At 35.9% G+C, this 25697-nt stretch overlaps 1 protein-coding gene across 6 annotated transcripts in view; it reads right to left on the reverse strand.

The window, feature by feature from the left end:
* LOC121858285 (U2 snRNP-associated SURP motif-containing protein-like) overlaps window positions 1–25697 on the reverse strand; it is a 68904-nt gene that overhangs the window by 39111 nt on the left and 4096 nt on the right. For all 6 annotated transcript variants that reach the window (XM_042354606.1, XM_042354610.1, XM_042354609.1 and 3 more), the window contains exons 2-8: window positions 23380–23555; window positions 21093–21186; window positions 20116–20320; window positions 18826–18938; window positions 13183–13259; window positions 594–759; window positions 233–396 (exon numbers count right to left, since the gene is read on the reverse strand). In XM_042354606.1, the coding sequence (XP_042210540.1) occupies window positions 233–396; window positions 594–759; window positions 13183–13259; window positions 18826–18938; window positions 20116–20320; window positions 21093–21186; window positions 23380–23448 (888 nt within the window). In that variant the 5' untranslated portion in view covers window positions 23449–23555. The remainder of the gene's footprint in view (window positions 1–232; window positions 397–593; window positions 760–13182; window positions 13260–18825; window positions 18939–20115; window positions 20321–21092; window positions 21187–23379; window positions 23556–25697) is intronic.

Here is a 25697-nt window from a genome sequence, read left to right on the forward strand (position 1 = left end):
TGTTGGGCTTTAAGTTAGTCTGTTTGCTGCAATTGCTGCTTCAGTTGTTTTACTATTTATATTGTGTAACTTGTGGTCACTAAACTTTTCTAACTATCTCAGCATACCCTAGGATATTAATCACAGTAACAAATCTAACTTTATAATATGTAATAAATTTTTGGGTATGCATCATTCCAAAAAATTCTTTTAAACATTATCCCCAAAACAGCATTTATTCAAGTGAACTTACCTTATCTCTATCTCGCTTATCAGGCTGGGAATTGAAGGGTAGACCAGAGGGCGGCGGTGGTAAAGTTAACTCAACAAGAGCTGGAGGGATGTATATTGGGTGGAGTGGTATGGGAACAGCCTTCCCCCAACCAAGTTTCATCTCAAACCCATCAATATCTTTGCCTGTGTGGAAATATTTACTCATTATTACTATTAGCACATAACGCTATCACCTTAAATCTAAGTTACAATAGTGTATAGAGAAACCAACTTGCTTGTCTTTTCAGTTATAAATTAAATGGACCCCAGTCAGTTTCATAAGCACCTAGCACATACTTTCAGTTTTCTGGATCCTAAATAAATAAAAACCCACAACTCACCATTAAGAGCTGACAATGCTCGTTCTCCATCTTTCCGGTTCATAAAAGCTACAAAACCACAATTTCGACCTCTATTTCTTTCATCATCTGTTCTTGGCCACATGATCTTTATGGAAGCTAAAGGGCCATATCGTCCAAACAATTCCATTAGACGCTGTTCAGTGATCTGAAAAACACAAAAATAGCTGCAGAGTAAACTGTGAAATGTACACAATACCATTCTAAGTTGGAAAAACAAAATGAATAGAATTATCTTAGTATTCAATGCACACACTTTTAACAAGCTGCAAGAGGTGGTCCACAGTAAAAAAAAATTATCCTACTCATTCAAATACTTCCCAATATAGTGCTGGGTGGCCAAAAACAAGAGCAAATACTGTACTATACTGTACACACAATACTGCCTATCATTTGTTGTCGTCAGAGCAGCACCCTAACTCGAGTAAAACACAGGGTATGTCTTCTGCTATGGTACTATTATTCTACAAGGCCCCAAATACCCATCTGGTATCCCCATCATTTCATTCAACCCAGGGATAAAATTTCAACAATGGCTTCACTTCCCCCCCCCCCCCACATACCTGGTAAAAATATTGCAGGTTTAACTTTTCATACCAAAACTTTCAGAACTTCTGAGCTTAAGCATGACTTTGCTTGGGAATTATATTTTATAATGGTAAAAAAAAAACAGCAGTGATTTATGGAAACATGAAAGTTTCTGGATTACAGTGTATTTGGCCATATTATTAACGCTTAAAGATCTGATGTCATTCCAGAGCGCCCAACGTAATAGGGGTCTGATGGCGCCAAACTAGTGCTTCATTTTTTTTCGCATGAGTAGCGTGACTATTATTGTGGCAATAGCTCATCTCCGCTCACCCACACTTCTCCCAAGCCCTGCCACTCCAAGCCAAAGAGTGGTGAATGTACTGTATATAGTGTAATAATTAGGAACCATGTGAAGGTGTTGTGAAGTTGTAAGAACATGGAGTGAGTTGGTAGTTCACTACCAGATGCGCGATAACTGCTAGAGGAGGTACAATGTCTCGCCGACTTCTCCGACTTGCCAATAACCATCGGTGGTGAGTACAGTAATAATTATGTTATTTCATATTAACTAACATATATGTTTAACTTTTCATAAGATTAGAACATTCATTTTATGATTGTAATTTTTTATGCCTAGTATTAAATTTCTGAAGGGAGACCTCCCAAGATTCGTCAGACCATTAAGGGTTAAACCATGTGTGAGTGAGTTTATGCCTCTAAATCTATGTAAGCTAAAAACACACCCATTAATCTTAAGTAAGAACTTGACATAACATACTTGTATAATCACATACGGCTGCTCCTCGACTTACGACGGAGTTAGGGACCCAAATCCAGGTCGTAAGTTGAATTGGTCGTAAGTCGAAAATGAGAAGCTAATACAGTAGTACCCTGATTTACGCAGTCAAATGAACCCACGGGGTACCGCGGAAAGTGAAAACCGCGTAAAGTGAACAACAGAACATAAGTGATTAATTCCAATAGAGACTGGCCCGACCCCCAAACTCCACTTTTTCCGACACAATACCTATGTTGTAATAAAAATAACATCTTAATTTTATGATGGTATGCTCACACAATTAATATTTAAGAGAAATACAGTCGCCAGGTTAATGTCAATTCAAATAATGGACTCAAATCCCTTCCCCCCCCCCTCTTCCCAGCTCACTAGCTCCTACCTCCTTGAGAAATGATTGGTTGAAAACACTAGATTTTAACGTTTAGTAATAAATAATACCTCAGACTAAAGTTAGGATAATATAATTGACATTTCTGGATTCCTTGCAGGTCAGGGAAAATTTTGAATGTAAACTTCATATATTTTGCACAAAAGATAACATATTTGCTTTGTGTAAACCAAATTATTACATTAGATCTAAAATTTGTATGTCTAATGCAAAATCCATCATCATATTGTAAGAATTCGAGCAATGTAAATTATATTCTGACCGAGTAATTTGTATGAATTTTATGAGGTAAAACAAATATCTTCAGTTAATAAAAAAAAATATTCTTCACGACACTATCTGTCAATCAAAGTACCCCCCCTCCTCCTCACACTCAGGCCAGCTGGGTCGGTCGGTCCCAACCCTCCCCCCACCTTCCCTCCCTACCAGAGAAATGTTTGGGTGAAAACACTAGATTTTAAAGTTTAGTAATAAATAATACCTCAGACTAAAGTTAAGATAATATAATTGACATTTCTGGATTCCTTGCAGGTCAGGGAATATTTTGAATGTAAACTTCATATATTTTGCACAAAAGATAAAATATTTGCTGTGTGTAAACCAAATTATTTCATTAGATCTAAAAATTGTATGTCTAATGCAAAATCCATGATATTTATATTCAAAATGATCATCATATTGTAAGAATTCCAGCAATGTAAATTATATTCTGGCCGGGTAATTTGTATGAATTTTATGAGCTAAAAAAAAAAAAAAAAAAAATTATACTTCACCAGCGTATATGAGTAGATGCACCGCGGGAAGTGAAAGTCCGGTTCTGGCAAGGTACTTAAACCGCGTAAATGAGAAAAAATGAGAAATCGAGGAAAGTGAAACCGTGTAAAGCGGGGTAATACTGTACATAGAAAATCTAAAATGGGTGTCTCTTTCTTCTCAGCACCACAAAACTCACTTTTAAGCATGCCAGCCATTTTAAAGGGAATTACAAGCGAAAATTTTGTCAGTACAGTACACAGTGCAATCATTAACGTCGGGACTCAAAAATACGTAATTTGAAAATTTTTTGGTACGACTGGGGCGGTTGTATGTCCGGGTGGTCGTAAGTGGAGTAGGTCTTAAATCGAGGAGTAGCTGTATATGAAATGAATCCTTTATGACTATAGTTATAAATTCAATAACTTTGGTTGTATAACTGAACAGAAAATATCACTGTTACATTAATATATAGTGATATCTCTGTTAGCCAGAACAATTGGTGTCGAGCACTTCTGAGATTTCCGGGTAACGAGTCGGCTCTCTCAAAGCCGGAAAAGAATCTCTCATCACCAGGAAATGGAAAAATTTTCTGAGATATTCCAGAAATTGCACCTTACATCATCCATCAAACCTGGCAAAACATCCCCCATCCCCGGAATCTTCCGGTTACTGGAAAAATTTTCTCGGAATTTCCGGAAAATGTACCTGATTTTCATCTCCCAAACCTGGAAAAAACTCACCCAACCTCGGAAGTTTCCAGAAACTCGTTCCCAAAGCCGGTATGGGAACAATTTCCCGAGAAAATTTAAATTCCGACTATCAGAGAGTTCCGGCTAAGAGGGGTTCTGGCTAATGTGTGTGTGTGTATATATGTGTATATATATATATATATATATATATATATATATATATATATATATATATATATATATATATATATATATATATATATATATATATATATATATATATATATATATACACACACACAGTAGTACCCCTATTTACGCGGTCAATTGAACCCACAGGGTACCGCGTTAAGTGAAATCCGCGTAAATGGAACAATAGAACATATGGGATTAATTCCAATAGAGACTGGCCCGACCCCCAAACTCTACTTTTTCCGACACAATATCTATGTTCTAGTAAAAATAACATCTTAATTTTATGATGGTACATGCACACAATTAATACTTAAGAGAAATAGAGAAATACAGTCACCAAGTTAATGCCCATTCAAATAATGGACTCAACTCCCTCCCCCTCTTCTCACACTACACTCACTGGCTCTTCCCTCTGAGAAATTTTTGGGGGAAAACCACTAGATTTTAATAAATAATACCTCAAACTAAAGTTAGGATAATATAATCGACATTGCTGGATTCCTTGTAAGACCAGGAATATTTTGAATATAAATGTCATATATTTTGCACAAAAGATAACATATTTACTCAGAGTAAACATTATATCTAAAATTTGTATGTCTAATGCAAAATCTATGATACTTATATTCAAAATGATCATCAAATTGTAAGAATTCCAGCAATGTAAATTATATTCTGGCCGGGTAATTTGTATGAATTTTATGAGCTAAAACAAATATCTTCAGTTAATAAAAAAAAAAAAAAAATATTCTTCACACCGTGCCAGATGGTCGGTCAGTCCCTCCCTCCCTCCCCCACCAACCCTCCCTACCAGATGTGTGGGAAAACCAGAATATTTACCTTTTTAGTAATAAATAATACCTCAAACTAAAGTTAGGATAATATAATTGACATTGCTGGTTTCCTTGTAAGACCAGGAATATTTTGAATATAAATGTCATATATTTTGCACAAAAGATAATATATTTACTCAGAGTAAACATTATATCTAAAATTTGTATGTCTAATGCAAAATCTATGATACTTATATTCAAAATGATCATCAAATTGTAAGAATTCCAGCAATGTGAATTATATTCTGGCCGAGTAATTTGTATGAATTTTATGAGCTAAATTAAAAAAAATATATTATACTTCACCGCGTAAATGAGTAGATGAACCGCGTTAAGTGAAAGTTGGCACCGCGTATATGAGAAATCGCGTTAAGTGAAACCGCGTAAAGCGGGGTAATACTGTGTGTGTGTGTGTGATATATATATATATATATATATATATATATATATATATATATATATATATATATATATATATATATACACCTAGACCCCCGACTTACGACTACGTGGACTTGACCGCCTCAGATATAGATAAAAAAAAAAATAAAAAAAAAAAATTTAAATGACACACGCATTTTCTATACCGAAACGTTTCCAGTTAATGTAGTCTCCATGTATAATTAGAAAATTATGGGGGCCCCATGTGCATTCAGCTGACTACATTAAAGGTTAAGTGCTCAGTCACACTGTATCCATTCCTTATTATTTATTACTTTCACTGTACTGTATCCATTCATCATTATTCATTACTTTTACTGTACTGTATTTCATTGTAGATTTTTTTTTATCTATATCGGACTTACGACCATATCGGACTTACGACCTGGATTTGGGTCCCTAACCCCGTCGTAAGTCGGGGTTTAGGTGTGTGTATATATATATATATATATATATATATATATATATATATATATATATATATATATATATATATATATATATATATATATATATATATATATATATATATATATATATATATATATATTTATTTCATCTAAATCCACAATGAAAACGTGGATAAGATAAATCTTGATAAAATCACACGGGAAAATGGAAACAACGGAGTACCTTAGCTTTCGTCTTTATTCAAGACATCTTCAGAGGCAACTGGATTACATGGACAGAGAGAGGCTTAAATATACAGGGTGACCTTAAAAACAGGAGGTCAGGTCATAATGATGACATCCACTACCGTATATCTCGGCCTACAAGACGGAATTTGAAGAAAAAAAAATCAGCCCAAAGTTAGGGGGTCGTCTTAAGCACCAGAGATAAAATTCTTACCTCTTAAATTTTGCGGTTTAGCGTGTCAAGAGTGGTGATGGAAACATGGTAAACCACTCACAAGGTCCTACCACTAATTATTTTATACTGAAACTTACATTTGGGAAGCTGGATTAAAATGAAGATTACCGGTATATTAAAATAATAAAAATGTATTATAAACCAGTCTAACATACCGTAAAAGAACAATATACCCCGGTAATAAACACAGCTGCTATCATCACCCCCCCCCCCATTTGCCAGTGACGAGAAAGGGAAAGCGACCTTGACAGTGACCGCCTGTGGCTATTTTTAGCCGTCCTTGTGTTCGGAGGTGGTCAGTAATGCATATCTGTATATTTACTGATCATAATACTTATCTCCTATAAATAATTAATTTAAAATTAATTTTTTTACAAAGAATATTCAGTAAATGACTGCGTTAATTCTTGAAACTACCGACAGTGGTAAATTTAGGATGAGAATGATTAACAGAAGTCACGTCATGGATTCGGAGTTTGGTCCTTAATGATCATAAATGTCTGGTCAACTTCACCTACCAGGTATAATGGTAGCCTCCCTTTTTCGCGAAACAAGTATATAATTAAAGAAAATACTTGCAGTGTGTTTAATGTATTACAATATATTATAGCTAAATAAATAAACAAATAAATCGGCAAATCTATTTCAAGTAAATGGAAATATTTTACTCACACCAACATTAGTTCCAGTTAAATAACTGACGCTTAAGTGAGTCACTAGTGTACAACAGCGGTAAAATTTGATGCCAATACTTGAAGTGAATTGGCATTATTTTAAATAACCAACCATAAATAAATGGAAAAAAGATCAAAGGTGAAACATTATATTGTATGTATGTTGTGTTGTCAAAGGAAGAGAAACAATTGAAACTCAGCAATTGTGTGTAAATGAGGCAGTAAGATAAATCAGCAACCTAAGACTTGGTCACAATTTTCGTGATGCCATATGGAAGTAGGGTCTACCATTAGACAATACTGTACATTATGCTTCCAATATCTTCCCAGGCAGTAGAATCTCCCTGTTTGGTAGCTGCCTAAAACTTTTAGTAATATTACTTTGATACAACATGATAAATTTGACAAACAATGAAAATAAACAAACAAAAGTTATTTACCAAGACCTTCTCTCTCAGAACAGAGGGGAGATAAGACGGCTATTTATAGCCCGTCTTTGTGTAGGAAGTCGACCACACTAGAAATAATTCATTTAAAATTTATATTTTTTACATAGAATATTCAGTACATGACTGCAATTATAAAATATTGTGAATATATATATATATATATATATATATTTGTGTAATAAATGTATGTAGTAAGTATATACAGTAATCTTTTTCACTCAAATCCTAATGAAACACTATTGAATTAGAATACTGTAGCTCGCTGAAGCAAGCTTATAAATTAAAGAAAATACTTCCAGTGTGTTTAATATATTACAGTATGATATAAATAAACAAATAAATCGGTAAATCCATTTTAAGTAAATGAAACAATTGTATTCGACACCGACATTAGTTCAAGTTAAATAACAAACTTTTAAGTGAGTCACTAGTGTTTACACTACATCAACCGGTAACGTTTGATGCCATTACTTGAAGTGAATTGGCTTTATTTTAAAAAACCAAGGATGTGTAAACAGCACTGGTCAATGGGATGGTTGGTAAAGGACTACTGGGTCAGTAAGCTCCCAATGGTAATGTCACATTTGGGGTACCGGTCTTATACAGCGAATAGGGCTCAAAAGCTACTTTTTAAATGGAAATTTTGGGGGCCGTCTTATACACCCCGTCGCCTTGTAGGCCGAGATATACTAAGCCTAGGTCGTGTTTCTCAATTTTGATCTTTTTTTCATTCTTGTATTTCTTTATTATTACTATTATATTCTTACAGTACTCCTGTATTATTGTTATTTTTATTAATTTTATTATTATATTTTATTATTATTATTAATGTTATATTTTATTTTGGTGTATTTTTATTAAAATTTCTATCTACTATGAACAATTACCATAATTATTATAATTATTATTACTATTACATTTTCGCCCCCCAGGCCCTGATGTGGGTCAGTGATCTATGCCCGGGTGGGCTAATCCCTGCAAAAAAAAAAAAAAAAAAAACTTTCGGTTTTCGGATAAAGGGTTGTCAACCTGTATATACACAGTGATCCCTCGGTTAATGAGCGCCTCGGTCTACGAAAATTTTGGTTAACGAATTACCTTCCATAAGATTCTTCACTTTGGTTAACGAGCAATCCCTCAATTAACGAATTCCTTACGAGCGCTCCTCAACATGTTTTCACTTGCTCACTAGCTGTCGTATTAGTCCACCAATACAGTAATCGGTTCTAGGGCTTAAATTCCTTACCAATTTAGTAAATATCAAGAAGGTTGTACTATTCAACAATCATTTTAAAAGTTTTATATTATATTTTTTAGTCATTTTAACAATTATTGAACATAATTGAAGTACAGGAAACTAGTTATATACGTGCCAAACAGCCATTCAACACACCAAGCTTGGCGTCAGTTTGTTTACAGGTTCAGAGGAAGGACCATCTTGTTTGAGACTCTTCAACATAAACGCTTTTTTTCTGTGTTTCCAGTCAAATTATTCGTCATTTTGAAATATATTTTACAAACTGATAATATATAGCACAGTGCACTGTTGATTTAAAGAAAATAATCTTGAATTACACCAAGTGAACTAAAATTTTATGGGTGAAATGGCACATTGGGTGACTTTTCTTCCACCCCAATGCCTTCGCCTCTCCCTTCTCCTCCACCCCCAGTCTAATTCTCATCATCATCAACCAGGAGCCTTCTACATGCACACCTCAAAGTAAGTGTACTTTACTGCATTTATTTTTTGTTTGTATGTAATTTTTGGTGAGCTGGAACCAATTACCCAAAACCCATTGAAACAATGGTTTCGGTTAACGAGCAACCTTCTGGAACGAATTGTGCTCGTTAACCGAGGGATTCATATCTAAGACCCTGGTTAATTTATACCCAATTCAATTTATGCCATTACTTTCCTCGTATTTACAACAAAATAATAAAAATGTATATTAAATTTTTGTATAAATAATAACTAAATCACTTATATTATTATATATATACAGTCAACCGTCACTTTACGAGGTCCCCCATTCCGCGTTTCCATGTTTACGTGGTGCCCTGCCAGAACCCAGGATGCTCACATTCCGCGGTGGGTGTACCCCTTTACACGGGTGAAGTATAATTTTTTTATTTAGCTCATAAAATTCATACAAATTATCCGGCCAGAATATAATTTACATTGCTGGAATTCTTACAATTTGATGATCATTTTGAATATAAACATCATAGATTTTGCATTAGACATACAAATTTTAGATATAATGTTTATTCTGAGTAAATATGTTATCTTTTGTGCAAAATATATGACATTTATATTCAAAATATTCCTGGTTTTACAAGGAATCCAGCAATGTCAATTATATTATCCTAACTTTAATCTGAGGTATTATTTAATACTAAATGTTAAAATCTAGTTTTTTCACCCAACCTTTCTCTTGAAGGGAGGATTGGTGGGGGGTGGGGGGGAGGGTTGGGACGGACTGACCATCTGGCCCGGTTGGAAGAGGGGGGGAGGCAAGGTGGGGTACTTTGATTGACAGATAGTGTCGTGAAGAATATTTTTTTTTTTATTAACTGAAGATATTTGTTTTAGCTCATAAAATTCATACAAATTACCTGGCCAGAATATAATTTACATTGCTGGAATTCTTACAATTTGATGATCATTTTGAATATAAACATCATAGATTTTGCATTAGACATACAAATTTTAGATATAATGTTTACTCTGAGTAAATATGTTATTTTTTGTGCAAAATATATGACATTTATATTCAAAATATTCCTGGTCTTACAAGGAATCCAGCAATGTCAATTATATTATCCTAACTTTAGTTTGAGGTATTATTTATTAAAATTTAGTGGTTTTCCCCCAAAAATTTCTCAGAGAGGGAAGAGCCAGCGAGTGTAGTGTGAGAAGAGGGGGAGGGAGTTGAGTCCATTATTTGAATGGACATTAACTTGGCGACTGTATTTCTCTATTTCTCTTAAGTATTAATTGTGTGCATGTACCATCATAAAATTAAGATGTTATTTTTACTAGAACATAGGTATTGTGTTGGAAAAAGTGGAGTTTGGGGGTCAGCTGGTCTCTATTTCATTTAATCCCATATGTTATGTTATTCACTTTACGCGTTTCTCACTTTCCGCGGTACCCTGTGGGTTACATTAACCGCGTAAAGTGAGGGTTGACTGTATGTATGTATATATATATATATATATATATATATATATATATATATATATATATATATATATATATATATATATATATATATATATATATATATATATATATATATATATATATATATATATATATATATATATATATATATATATATATATATATATATATATATATATATATATATATATATATAAAACACGCCTTGCGCACGGAGGCTACCGGGCTTGTTAGTGGCGATGCCAGCATCACTAGTATAAACAATCGCAGCTGGTGGGACCTTTGTTATCACGCATCTGAACAGGAAAAGAAAGAAAAAAAACGTTCTCAGGTTTCTTACAGCATTTTTGCATCCCTATTCAACGTGAGTAAGAGAGCAAGTGATGGTAGTGTTGTTTCAAAACCTAACAGAAAGAGTATAAGCTCAGCCAAGAAACTAGATGTGGATCCATTAACAGAACAAAGCATTAAAATTTAAATAAATGCAAATGACCTCTACATAAAGATGTACAATGAGAAAAGATAGCAGCTATACAAGGTTTTTTCAACAGCTTTATTATTCGAAGGTCTAAACCATCAAATTCAACATCATAAGCAGCTTCAACCTACATCTTCAGGTTCAGTAACAGTTTCAGCAACAACTTTATGGAAAGCTACAGCTTCAGCCAGAATTGAACCTGATGATTTCGTCATCTGAGTAAAAACTCGCACATCATCATTGGCTGTCCTTATGTTTTAGACTTTACCACCATTGGCGAGTAGAATTTTTTTTTTACATTCGTAAATATTATTTAAAATATATATGAACAGCAAATAAGTGTTGCTTTCATATTCATATGTCGAGAAATTTCACATGTATGCACTTACTGTACATACGTTGGCGTTCCCAATCGTCTCGCTTTATTTCTTTACCATTAGTGGATAGCTACTTCTAGTGTTCAATTTATGAACATTAAATAACATTATTTAAAACATACATACAGGTATTAATTTTTTTTACATAAAGTTCACTACAGCTACAAACAGGGTCTTATTTTCTTCAGTTTCAGGTGGATAACTGACATTATGGGTGTAAACACTGACAACATTGCTGTCTCTTATCCTCTTGTGTATTTTAATATTCTATGTATTATTAATGAATTGTATTGTTCATTTCGCATATACAATACAGCAGTCCCACGGTTTACGAATGCCTGGGTTAACGAATTACCTTCTATAAGAATCTTCACTTTGGTTAACGAAAAAATTTCGGTTTACGAATTCTTTACGAATTTTTCCCAACATGTTTTCGCTTGCTCACCAGCTGTAGTGTTAGTCCGCCAATACAGTAATCAGTTTTAGGGCTTAAATTCGTTACCATTTGAGTAAATATCAAGAAGGTTGTATTATTATTCAATAATTTTCCAAGTCTTATATTAAATTTTTTTAATCATTTTAACAATTATTTAACATAGTTGAAGTACAGGGAACTAGTTTTTAGCGCGCCAAACAGCCAGTGTGTGTCCCTGCTCAGTGGAGGACGCATCTTGCTTGAGACTCTCTTGAACATAAACTATTTTTACGTTTTTACAGTACAATTATTGGTCATTCTGAAGTTTATTTTACATATTGACAATATATAATGCAGTGCAGTGTTGATTTGAATGAAATAATCTTGAATTACACCAAGTGAACTAAAATTTTATGGGTGAAATGGCGACATGAAGCATGGGGTGACTTCTCTTCCACCCCAATGCCTTCTCTTCTCCTTTCTCCTCCACCCCCACTTCTAATTCCCATCATCATCAACCAGGAGCCTTCTACATGCACACCTCAAAGTAAGTGTACTTTACTGCATTTATTTTTAGTTTGTATGTAATTTTCGGTGAGCTGGAACCAATTACCCAAAATCCCATTGAAACAATGGTTTTGGTTAACGAACGACCTTCTGGAAAGAATTGTGTTCGTTAACCGAGGGACCACTGTATAAAGATTAATTCAATCAAATACATATTCAATAATAAACAAGAATGAATCTTTTGTGCATATTCTTAAAAAGATAAATGACGCGGTATCCTTAAATGCGCACGTATATGTTGGCGTTCCCAATCCATCTCACCTTTTTTTTTCTTTGCCATTAGTGGTTGGTTACTTCTATTGTTCCATTTATTAACATTACATAACATTACTTAAAACATATATACATACCCCGGTATTAATTTTTTTACATTAATTTTACTACAGCTACAACCAGGGTCTTATTTTCTTAATTTTCTTGTGTAGAACTATCGTCCCGGACTCACAGCTGTAAACACTGACGAAAAGAATGGTGTCCCATCTCCTCTTGTGTGACCATATCATTATTTATTTATATTGTATAAGGTGCATTCAGAAACATTATTTAAAGAATATAGTTTGCAATTTTCATTAATTGTATTGTTTTGGGGGAAGAGAGTAAAAGTCACACAAAAGATATGAAAAGGTCACACTTGGGGACGCATCTCATTATTATTTCAATTTTAATGGTAATTAATGATTTGTGATACTGTACGATGATTCACCTTACACTGCAATATTGGAGGACACATTACCGTTCTTATTCGAGGCTTTGCTGTATGTATATATGGCAAAATCACCTCTCATTAATCAATGGCTAAGGATTCCCCACTCCCCTTATGTGTAAATAACTGGAGCACAAGGAAAATGAAATTTCCTCAGATGATAGCCTGTATGTAAAGGTCAACAATCTACCTAAATAATCAACCGTTACAACAACTAACCTTGGGACTTAGGTTTCCGAGATATAAATTAGTTGTTGTTGGGTCTCCGGGGTCAAAACTTCCAATTTTGGGATCATCTGTGAGAGAAAGACAAACAACAGTTAATAGATTTCAAAGTACAGTACTGTAGAAAGGGAAAAAATAAACCTCAACTACTGTTGAATTTATTGAAGGTCTCTTTCAATGTACAGAACTACAGCACCAAAACACTAGACACAGCTGTACCAATAACTCCTGTAGCCCAAATTATGACCTAAAACATTCTTTATTCTGATTAACATCAACAATAATTTATAATGTTAAGATCATTGTCCTTTACTTAGGGATTTTCAATGAATAACAACTATGAGTCATTCTGATATAAACATATTAATAATATAGCTAAGTATTCAGTAATCAAATGCAACATTTAACAAAATTGCCATCTTGAGCTGTCAGCATGTTTTCACAACTATTATATACTTTTCTGAAATAAGATGGAAGGTAATAATTGCCCTTACTGCCATCAACGCGTAGCAGTACAGGATAATATACATTATAACTTCCAAATTAGTAAGCTGTACTGTACATGTAACTATAATACAGTAAAACCTCGATTAACCGACCACATATGGGGGGAAAGGGCCGACGGATAATCCGAAAGGTCGGTTAATCGTACATAAAGTCTACGGAAATAAAACATACATTTTCAAAATACCTTTCCCTAAACTACTTCATTTAATTCCCTCTATTCATTTTTGTTCATTTGCCATTCATATTTCAATAGAATTTGCTTTAAAACATTAACCACTTTAGTAAATAAATATGAACCAGCACAGAAACCGTGAATAAAAAATGGAAAAGTCAAAGAACATGTCATCAAAAAAATTGTGACCAAGTCCCAGGTTGCTGATCTGATTTTCTACCTAATTTACACACAATTGCAGGGTCTCAAATGCTTCTCTTACTATTGACAACACAACATACATATATTGTTTCTCACTCTTGATTTTTTTTTCATTTTTGCATTTCTTTATGATTCTTTATTACTATTATTATTATCATTATTAATATTATTACATCTTCGCCCCCCAGGCCCCAATGTGGGTCAGTGACCTGTGCCCGGGTGGGCTAATCCCCGTAAAAAAATCTTTTTTAGGAGTTCGGGATTGACGGTTAATCCGAGTCAGTTAATCGAGGTTTTACTGTATATGACATAGTCTGGTGGTAGACTTGTGTCAGTACTATTGTGGGAGTAATCAATTCATCCTTCAGTAATCTATGGTTCTAAAACACATTACAAATTTGTATGACAGGAAGAAATGTTTTTAAATTATTTTTACAAGAGCCATCCAAGTCCGATTTTCACACAGATACACATTCCACCCAATCTGCAGTATATCACAACACAGAAAGGAGACCTGTGAGACCTTTCTAATATAATACCTTAATGTTAGAACATCTCTTTACACTCACCCACACCCAGTCTCATGTCACAAATACTTCCATACTCAGTTTTTCTAACATTAGTTTCAACTTGGACAAACTTCTACAATCATCATTAATCAGTCAATATTCAGACTACAGCATCCCCTTAAAATTCATGGGGTTAGGTTTTCAAAATGGCCACGAGTAGCCAAATCCACGAATAACATTGGCTGACTACCCTCAAGTCAACTCCGTGCTTTGTTATTAAAGTTATAACAAAGCATGGAGTTGTATTGAACTGAGTGTCGACAAACATTTTTATTACTTTTGTTGACTTGTTTCTGATTAATTATTTGTAAGAGGATTTTCCCATTATTATTTATTTGTATGTGTTTCGTGTGTCTACACACAAATACAGTAGTCCCTCGATTAACGAACGGTTCAATTAACGAAATAGCTCCCATGAGGATATTCAGTTCCATTAACAAACAAAACTTCAATTAACGACAACTGGAAAAATGCCACTATTATCCCCATCCCTAAGCCGGGAGATCCTGGGAAATATCGACCCATAAGTCTTACCTCCTGTGTTTGCAAGATGATGGAGAGGATACTCCATCGTCGCCTTCTTCACACCATAGGCGGCTTCCACAACTCCCTCAATGGTTTCATTCAACATTGCAGCACAGCACACTCCATTGCTTCCTTTTATTGCAATCAGACTGCCCGCGTCTCCGTCTTCCTTGATATCAAGGGAGCCTTTGATACGGCTCAGCCTGCCCTCATTTTAGCTGAACTTGCGCGGTTAGGGGTTAAAGGGAGACTTCTACAATGGATCGCCTCTTACCTCACTGGACGTCAGGCCCGGGTTCGCGTTGAAGGCTCTATGTCTCCTGTTCAAGAAATGAACCTCGGCACCCCTCAAGGTGGAGTCCTGAGTCCCACCTTGTTTAACACTCTCATGCACTCCATTGCATCACTCCCGTGGCCGACAGTAGTTGTCCACTCAGGATATGCCGACGATGTCCTCCTCCAAGCCCCTGACTACCTCAGCATGCAGGAAGCCCTTGATCTGATCTCCAGAGAGTGCGATTCACTTGGTTTCCTTCTTTCAACTGCGAAAACAAAAGCCATGTGGCACGGTCGTGTTGTACCTCCACCCCTTTTCTTATCAGGAACGCCCTTGGGCTGGGTTAATGAGACAAAATACCTGGGTGTGTATGTAACTCGCACACGTTGTCAGATCCCTGAAGTCCGCTATCTTCGAGACATATGCTTTCGGCGTATCGCTCCCCTCTCTACCATGTGCAGGGGTTCCCTTGGTGCCACCATCCCTGTACTTCTCACCATGTACAAGTCCTTTGTCCGTTCCTGTGTCGACTACGCCGCCCCTGCCCTCGTCAACATTAGTCGGACTGCTGTCAACCGTCTCGAAGTTATCCAGAGGAAAGCTGCTCGTATCATCCTTGGGGCTCCTCAGTGGACACGCTCTACTTCTCTATATAACGAACTTGGTCTTTCACCCATACAGGATCGTGTCCAGGAGTTTTACCTAAAAACTGCCGTTTCCATTCTACGGGATCCTCGAGGCAACTATGTCCAAACCAACTTGACTACTGCTGTCCGAGACCGACCTCCATCTAGAAGACAGTGGCGAGGGTCACTCATCCGAGCCCTTCAGGAACACGACCTCCTGCCTGATATTGTTGTCACCCCTGCTGTTGGTTCGTCTCCTCCTCCCTGGCTGGATTTTCAACCTGAAGTGATTTCCCTCGGTGGACCGCTCCCGAAATCCCAGGTGAACCCTGTTATTCTCTGCAAATACCACCTCTCCAGGATCGCTCACTGGTCCCCAGGTAGGGTCGTCCTCTACACTGATGGTTCTGTTGACCCCGCTACAGGTAGGGCCGGGGCTGGTGTCTACATCTCCCGTCCTCATGCCCCTGAGCCTATCAAACTGTCTCTCAGAGTTTCTGACGGGGCATCCTCCACTCAGGCTGCCCTTCTCGCTGAGGAAGAAGCAGATGGTTTCTGCCCCTTGCTTGTCTGCTGCGATTCCAGGTCTGCTCTCGACGGGATCGCATTTGGATCAGGGGAAAATAAGGACCTCATCCTCCGAATACGAGGGTTAACATCCACACTTCAGGATGCAGGCCGTCCTGTGACATTCCTATGGATACCTAGTCATGTCGGTATCTTGGGGAATGAGGCAGCAGATGACCTTGCCAAGACTGGCTGCAACAAGGCCACACCTGACTATGTTGTTCCTCGAACACTCTTACAGATTAGGACCCAAATCCGCCGCAAACAGAGAGAAGCTCGGGAAGCAGCCATCCCCCTGGACTCCCCGCCCACCTGGTACGATGTCCTCCGTAAACTTTCTGACCTCTCGTACGTCTACGGGAAAGGGTCGCGGAAGGGGGACGTGATTGCTGCCCGTATCATCATTGGGTATGACTTTGCTTGGGAGATTGGTATCCCCACATCCCGAGCAACGCTCTTGTGCGTTATGCAGAAGACCCGACAGCCGCACCCTTATTCACTACCTCCTAAGATGTCCCCACACATAACGCTTCCGTGACGCCTGCTGGACCACCACTCCACGACCCCCTGACGGAGACACGATGATCCTCCCAATACTGGCCAGATATTTTGTAAATAATATTGATTATGTGTTAAAGGAATATCCTTCTTTCCTTAGGCTTTAGTAAGCCCCTTTATAATATTTATACTGTATATACTTTTCACACTTGCCAGATGATTCTGGTGTCATTGTACAGGGGTACCTAGTGACAGCACTAGGATCCCGCTTCCTCTATCAAGGAATAAACAATTGAAATTGAATTTAATTGAATTAACGACAGCCTTACAAGAAACGCGCTTTGTTGTGCGCAGCAGCTGATTGGCTAGTCTGCCAATACAGTAATCAGTTCTATGTTTACATTTGTTCCCAGTGGAGTAAATATCAAGAAGGTTGTGATCTTGAATATTTCTGCATTTTTTATATTAAAATTATTGGTCATTCTGAAATTTAACATAGATAATATATACAGTACAGGGAACAGTTTTTGTGCGCCCTTCAGCTGATTGAATCACCCACCAACGCTTTTCAGTTTAACCTTGTTTACAGTGGAGTGAACATCGAGTTTGTTGGTATCTTGAATATTTGTGCATTTTTACATTTAAAATTATTGGTCATTCTGAAATTTAGTTACCATATTGATAATATAGTGCAGAAATTATTATGAAACACGAAGAAGGCAATAGAACCAATGCACTCTGTAAAGAATATGGCATGTCATCATCGACTGCCTCTACAATCAGCTGTTTGATATGTAAACAAAGCTGCGAGGAATACGACATACACACCTCAAAGTTAAAATACAGTATTCTATTGTTCTTTATTTATTATTGTACAGTATACTGTCCAGTACAGTACTGTATTTAGTTTATATTTAATATTTTGTTAATTCTATTACCGATATACAGTACTTTGTGTGTACTTTTTCTGTGAGTTGGAACCAGTTACCCAATATCCCATTGAAATAATAGATTCAGTTAACAAAATTTTTGGTTAAGAACAGACTCTGTGGAAAAAATTGCATTTGTTAGTAAAAGAAATAATTGTCTTTAGGGCAAACACAAAGGGATTAAACATTTCTTTGCATACGAGTAAAAATGTACCCCCCCCTCCCCACCCCGGTCAGCAAATGTTATTTGCGGCCATTTAGAGAACCTAGCCCCGCGAATTTTAAGGGCATGCTATACAATACAGATAAAAGAAATTACAGTCTCTAGAACAAATGGCTCCCTGTCCCGGCCGCAAAAATGCGAGCAACTTTAAAACTACCCTTAGGCATTCTTGGGTACATCCAGGGTGTCATCAGCAAATAATCGAGGTCCGCAAATTGTCTGGGCATGCTGTACTGTACTTTCACAACCAAAATCAGACTTGAAGATAGTAATTTTAAATAAACCCAAAATATCTATCTTCAATGTTAATCACTAATTCTATCTTACTGTACTCTTTAAATCCTTCTCAAGATACATTATGAGTTTATCCTTTCTGTGTATACTTTCAATCAAGATATTCAACAGAGCTCTTACCTCTTAAACTTTACTTGATGTACAGTAATTGAGGCTATTTTCCCATTTATCCAAGCGGTTAAAAACAAAACAAAAAACAAAATTTGTTTGCTCTCAGAGTTATTTGAGAACAAACAAACTTACCCATACCAAGAAATCCTGGAATTTTGGGTTCTGCTGCTTCAAATCGACTGCTCTTTCCAGATTCCCGTGTCTGGTACATATTTTTAATACGATGGCGCTCGGCTCGCTCTTCTTGAATCCTAAGTATAAAATAAAAAAGCATATAATACCATCTTAAATATTACAAATACATCATAAAATACTCAAAAGTTTTGCATTTTCACTACAATACAGTAGAAGTATCCCTCGCTTTATCAACATTCCAGATACAAAAATTCGCTTTTATGAATTTCTTAATTTAACACCTACAGGTATTTCTTAGTTAACAATTCAAATCACATGCGCCCCCCCCCCCCCAAGAGTCAGTTGGGGTGACTATCTTGGAGATATGGCAAAGAAATATTCTAGCTCGCTGATCATAACAACCACCCTCAGCCTGCGCCTTTCATCCCGCCATTCCCCATCCTTTGTGGTGAACCCTGACTACACTACCTTAAGGTAATTGCTCCTGCCATTCAGTTTGTTTGTTTGAATTCACAGCTGAGGATGGTGGTATGGTTATTTAAGTGTTACACTTAACATTGCTGGCGGTATTGTTGCTAAGTTAGACTCATCAATAGCCATATACCACTAGCCCTCTCCCTATCAGGCAGACATGTGTGCTTGGCTATGGCTACTTTTCAAAACATAAAAGGAATAAGACATTTCTTTATGCTTCAGCAGGAGATATGAGGCTGAGCAGGGACGTATGTTATAGCTACCATATTCTGTTGTTCCTCATACTATTTCTGTAATATCTGAAAAAAAACCTGGATTCATTACTGCACATAAGCAGAGTAACCAATTTTTCCTGGGCAGAAGTTTAAAGGTTAAGTGTGCAAAATAAAATTTCCATGAACCATGCCATACCAAAGCAAACTTAATACTGTACAGAGAGAAGCATTTCTTTACAAACCCAATACTGTACAGGTATATACACTGTCTCACAAAATTATTCTTTGATCTAATATATCATAGAAGATAAAATAATAAAATTGGGAAAATATAAAGACAATTAGCTAAAGGTACCATGGGATGACAACACTGGTAATGATGGTAAAGTGTCACTAAACAACCAAAATATTACTCATAATTAAAATCATGAAGTTATAAAGGATCAATAAAAAATAATAACTGACATAGCATAGTCCAACAAGTATATTATGGAGTATGATGACTTTCATTAATAAATAAAGCATTCATTGGACCAAAAATTTCAAGTTAATTATCAACATTGGGTTAAATACTGTACTGTATACTCAAACACTAAGTGCTTACATTTTCAGCTCTTCTTTAAACAGCTCAAGATTACTCTTCTTCTTCTTTTCCTTTTCCTTCTTTTTCCCAGGTTTGTCTGGCTTGTCTCGATCTACTCTGAGGTTGGAGTACTGGGCAGCTTTTTCTGCACTCGAGAACTTTTCAGCTAACTCAGCCAGCTTCGATGTTGGTTTATAGAGTTTGCCCTTCTCCTTTGTGTCTTCCTCTAAACAAAATTGAAGAAAAAATACTTGTAAAAGATTTCAGCATCAAGACCAATTCATACTGTAAAATTAACCGCTCATATCCTTTTATGCATGCCCAACTTACCACACACACAATCGCCACTGTTTTACAGATGTAATAACCTGATGACGTGGTGTCCTTGTTGCCATCTGGCAAATATGAAGCAAGCTTTAATGCTGGAGGCCCCCTTCTTTTTGCCAACCCAGTTTTACAGAGTGGGACCGAGTCATTATGTAGGACTTCCAAGTGCCCTCTTAACTAGTAAGGCTGGGTTGTAACTCCATGAGGCAATCAGAGACTATCCATCTATCTTAATGATTAAAAAATATTGACCTGGACAACACACTACTGTGCTTTCAAAAATTCAGTTTCTACAAATACTATACAGCCACCAATGGCAACACAAGACCTTATGATACCAGATAATGAAAATATCTATATCTTTTAAGTCTATTCAGTGCTCTACTACATTACTGTTGATCAGTTTTAAGGTCCATCTTCTATTTGTAATACTATACCCAAAATGATAACCATTAAAGGAACTTGGAATTAAAAAAAAAAATCTGGTAAATAATTACTGGATACATAACATATTATGAAGACTCACAATTGCCATGGCAACTGTGAGTCTTCACCACAAAAAAAGGGACACTTGTATATTAACAAAACAAATCATTTACGTATTCTGTAATGATCTACTGCACATACTACTGTATATCAATAACAATATACAGTACAAAAGTCCAACTTACTTCTTGAGCCAGCATCAAAGGTTCCTGCTTTGACCCACACTTTTCCCTTTTGTACTGGTGTTTCTTCAAACGTTGCAACAAATTCTTCATAGGCCTGGAAAATTAAACATCATATTAATTCTGATTTATTTAACTAGCTTACGTATCATTATTGTTAATAATTCTAGGTAAGCATAATGATAATGATTTTGATTGCTCATTAAGTTGTATAAAGCCTGGAACATAGGTGGTGGCGAGGAATACCTGGAGGCCAAGCATAAGGCTAGAAGACAGGTTTACAAGGCTAAGAAACATGAACAGAACACATTCGTGGAAAAGTTGAATAGTGCAAACGTAAAAGGAGAGGTTTTCATAATAGCCAAGCAAATAGTGGGTAGAAACAATAATGCTGTTGGTGAGCAGTATGTTAGAAATAACCATAGTACAGTGCTGTAATGTGACTATTGATAATGAGGAAATCAAGGATGCCTGTAAAAAACCCTACAATCACTTGCTGAATGAAAAGTACGAATGGGACAGGGGCAGCAGAATTAGTAAAAGCACCATGCACAAGGATTGAAAGAGAATGGGCAGAGACAGCAATGTAGGTGACTGAATTGACTATTGCAATCCTGATGGAGGTACAATTCCAGATGACTGGAGGAAGATTGTAAAGGTGATGCACTAGAACATGGGAACTTCAGAGACCTGAAACTGCTAAGTCAGATTTTGAAAGTTGTAGAAAGATATAAGGGAGAGAGTAGACACACAAAATACAGTTTGTATTTATGACAGGTAAGGGGGAACATAGGAGACATTATTTGCTACAAAAAATTATCTAAGGAAGGAGAAAACATTGTACTTTATGTTTGTAAACTTAGGGGAAGGCAGGTGAAAGGGTACCATGTGAAGAAGCAAAGTGAGCAATGAGAAGGCTAAGAGTCGTGGAGTACCTTGTTTGAGTGGTTATACATGAAGGCTCAAAAACCTCTGTGAGAGTAAATGGTGAAGAAGGTGAGGATTTTGAGGTGAAAGTAAAAGTCCACCAGGGGTCTGTTTTAAGCCCCCTTCTGTTTACCATGGTGCTGGAGGTAATATCATGGGACTTTAGCATTGGCCTGCCCTGGGAGATGTTACATGCTGATGACTTAGTGCTGATAGTAGATTGCATTGAAGAGGCAGTGGAGAAATGTTAAGAAATATAAGGCTGGAAAAAGAGTCAGAGGCCTGAGAGTGAATGTGGCAGAGACAAAAGTATTTGTTAGTGGTGTCGGTGTGGTATAAAGTGTATTCCATACAAATTCACTCACATCAATAAGCCAAACAAATTACAAGATCTATTTTCCTGTATCAATGCAGTTTCCAAGCCAAAGACACATAAAGCAGTCACAAGGTGAGGATGTGGATATCTCCTGTAATTATTTTCAGCCTTTCGACAGTAATTCACATTCTGTATAGTAAGATACAACTATTCTTGTATAACAATAAAATCCAACACTACTGGACAGTATGGGTGGTTCCTGGACTAACCTCTATTTTCCTTTTAACTACACAATACAATGTCTAAGGACATCTCATAAAAAATTAGGGCGGTGCTGGACAACTCGTACTCAAGCAAATTGTACCCATCAGAACAAGTCAAGTCTTACCCAATTACAAGATAACTCGTGCCCAATATATATATATATATATATATATATATATATATATATATATATATATATATATATATATATATATATATAGACAGCTTTCATTGTCTAATTCTGGTTACTTTGTATTCTGTAGTACTACATAAAGCCTGTGCTTCCATCTCAAAAAATCAAAGCGTGAGTTGGGTACGAGTGATCTTAGGTACAAATTAACTTTTTTAAGAATGATTTATCTTGGGTATGGGTTTACTGTACTGTGCCATAAACTTCCTTATTTTTGGCCTTGTTATGGGAACAACATTCCTTACAAAGAGCCTGTACTCTACTGCCTTCTCCATGTAATGGTAAGTGACTTGTAAAAGTGCTATTCTTGACATTTATTCTCCAGATCACTTATGAACTGAAGCAGATGATGATCCATTCAAAGTCTTCTCCTAATATCTCATTTTATCAAACACCTTGTCATTTTCCCTCACTGTTCCAGCCTAAACAGAGACAGCAGCTGGGACTCTAAAAAAAAGTGGCAAACTCGACGGACAAACACACACACACGTACAGTACACAAGTGTAACTATTATTTGGTTGCTTTATGAAATAATTGGATTAGTCCAAGCCACAAATCTTAAGGTCTTCTCCAACCCCTAGACATGTCTTACCTGAGCAGCTGCCTCCTCTTCTTGCCTCTTCTTCTCCTCCTCCTTCTTGGACTTTGTTCGTGAAGTCATCGTGCCGTTGTTCTTTATTCTCCCAAAAAAATAAATTATTTGCCAAATCTTTTCCCCTACCTTAAAATTTATTATCCCCCCTCTCCTCTGATGGCTCAGTCACAACCCTGAAAAATAAACATTAACATCAGAGATCATTTTACACTACAGGTACCTGTATAATGAAATATAAATTTCATTATAAAAAACAATACAATATATACTGTGCATAAAAAAGGTAGAAGCAAAATAAAGAAATAAATAAAAACACAGTAAAATCATATTTTATAATTAGTTATATTAAATAATCTTAGCATCAAAGTTTAAAATAGACAAAACACCATAAAATGAACAACTACAGTAAATACTCCAGTTACATTTGCTCCTAACCATGTTGTTTCCCGTAATTGTTGCTGACATACTTGGGAACAAATTCAAATTTATAGCCTTATTTCAAATTAACATTATTTCTTAAAAATTCTAAATAGGGATGCTGTCATCACTACCTTGAGCAGCTTCTACTGTAGTACAAACAATTTTCTCTGTTAACTTTGGGGAGTGATAAATTATATACAGTATATTCAGTACTGTATGTATCTTATTTCCCTACATTAAAGTTATTTTTAACCTGTTTTATTATACTGATTTCTTTTACCTGTACCAATAAATAGCGAGGTTTTATAATAACTTTCATAACATTAACCCAGCAAGTTTATCGGTGCTGGCACGTCATACCTAAGGAGCAGATCCTCACCAACTACAACTAATGATTTATCATAAATAAGATGAACAAACAAACCAAACATGATAATTATAATCTCCTGCATCAGACATAACTCCCCTAGTAAAGAAGAGCATCCTTTTAGGTTTAGTTAGGTTAGGTAAGTTGGCCTTGGGTGTTATTCTGTTATCAACAAGTCATATGGAAACTTTTGGTGGGAAAGTTGCTTAAGTTGTAATCCTTCACTGGCTAGTGCATCAACAGTTTTGTATTATTATTTCTCTAGTTGCCACAAACGAATCTTGGGAATTTTAGTTGCAATCAGTAATTTTGACAATTCTAAGAAAATTTTCTTCAATTGCATTTCAGGGGCTAATTACGTATGAGTGAGATATTTAACATTTTATTACGGGTACTACTACAGTATGCGGTCTGCTTAGCTGGAGTTGTCTACTGGGATATTTACACTGTAGCATCCATTAACCTAACCTAACATAGGTTACGTTAAGATAGATTAAGTTAAGATAGGTCAGGTTAAGATAGGTCAGGTTAAGTTAGGTTATGATAGTCAAGATTAGGTTAAGACACCACAGTGTAAATATCCTGGTAGACCATTTTCAGCTCGGTAAACAGCATACTATAGGAGCACTTTATTATGTATATTCATACGTGGCGGTACACCCCCCCCCCCCTTCGATGGTTTTTTATATGTTTTGAACACCTTTTACCTTGATTTTAAAGCAAATCTCTATATTCTGAGATAGAGGGGGAGGGGGCATATCTCAGAAACTATTGATTTGCACCAGAATGAAGGTCAAATTCATTTATAACGCATCAAAAACCATTGGTAAAACAGTTTCAACTTCGATTTCTTATAGTGGCAACAAGTGAAAATTTACCAACAGTTTAACCCTAAACATGGCAACAACATTGTCTGCACCAAATTTCCTAGTAAGTACTGGTAATCTTGTACTTAACAGGCATAAAATCAGGAGTGCCTTTGTGGACACAACAAACACAGCTGCATTAATCTAACCTTTATTAAATGAACTAAACTAAGCTACTTAACCTAAGCAAAATAATGTTTGTGAAGCTTAAGTTTAGGTTAGTTTGGTTAATTTAATGAAAGACAAATTATACGCTGTGGATATTCATCCGGTTGTTGGCAAGGCAAGTTTTTTTTCGAGTAACACCAGGAGTTGATAGAATTGGACAAAACTTTGTGGAAACGTTAATTACAATCCATTAAATAGATAAAGGAACCGAGAATCCATTCAGTGTCATTAGGTATGTTTTAAAATGTTTTTCTGGGAAGGTAGGTTACTTTAGGTTAGATCGGTCAGGTCAAGTTCAAATACATTCTGTGCATTCTCGTTTCCATTTCTCTATTTTACAGCATATATATATATATATATATATATATATATATATATATATATATATATATATATATATATATATATATATATATATATATATATATATATATATATATATATATATATATATATATATAAAGCATTTCCACAATTTTTTTTTCCAATTCTAT

This window comes from Homarus americanus, unplaced genomic scaffold, assembly GCF_018991925.1.
Source record: "Homarus americanus isolate GMGI-L3 unplaced genomic scaffold, GMGI_Hamer_2.0 scaffold57980, whole genome shotgun sequence".
Classification (NCBI taxonomy): domain Eukaryota; kingdom Metazoa; phylum Arthropoda; class Malacostraca; order Decapoda; family Nephropidae; genus Homarus; species Homarus americanus.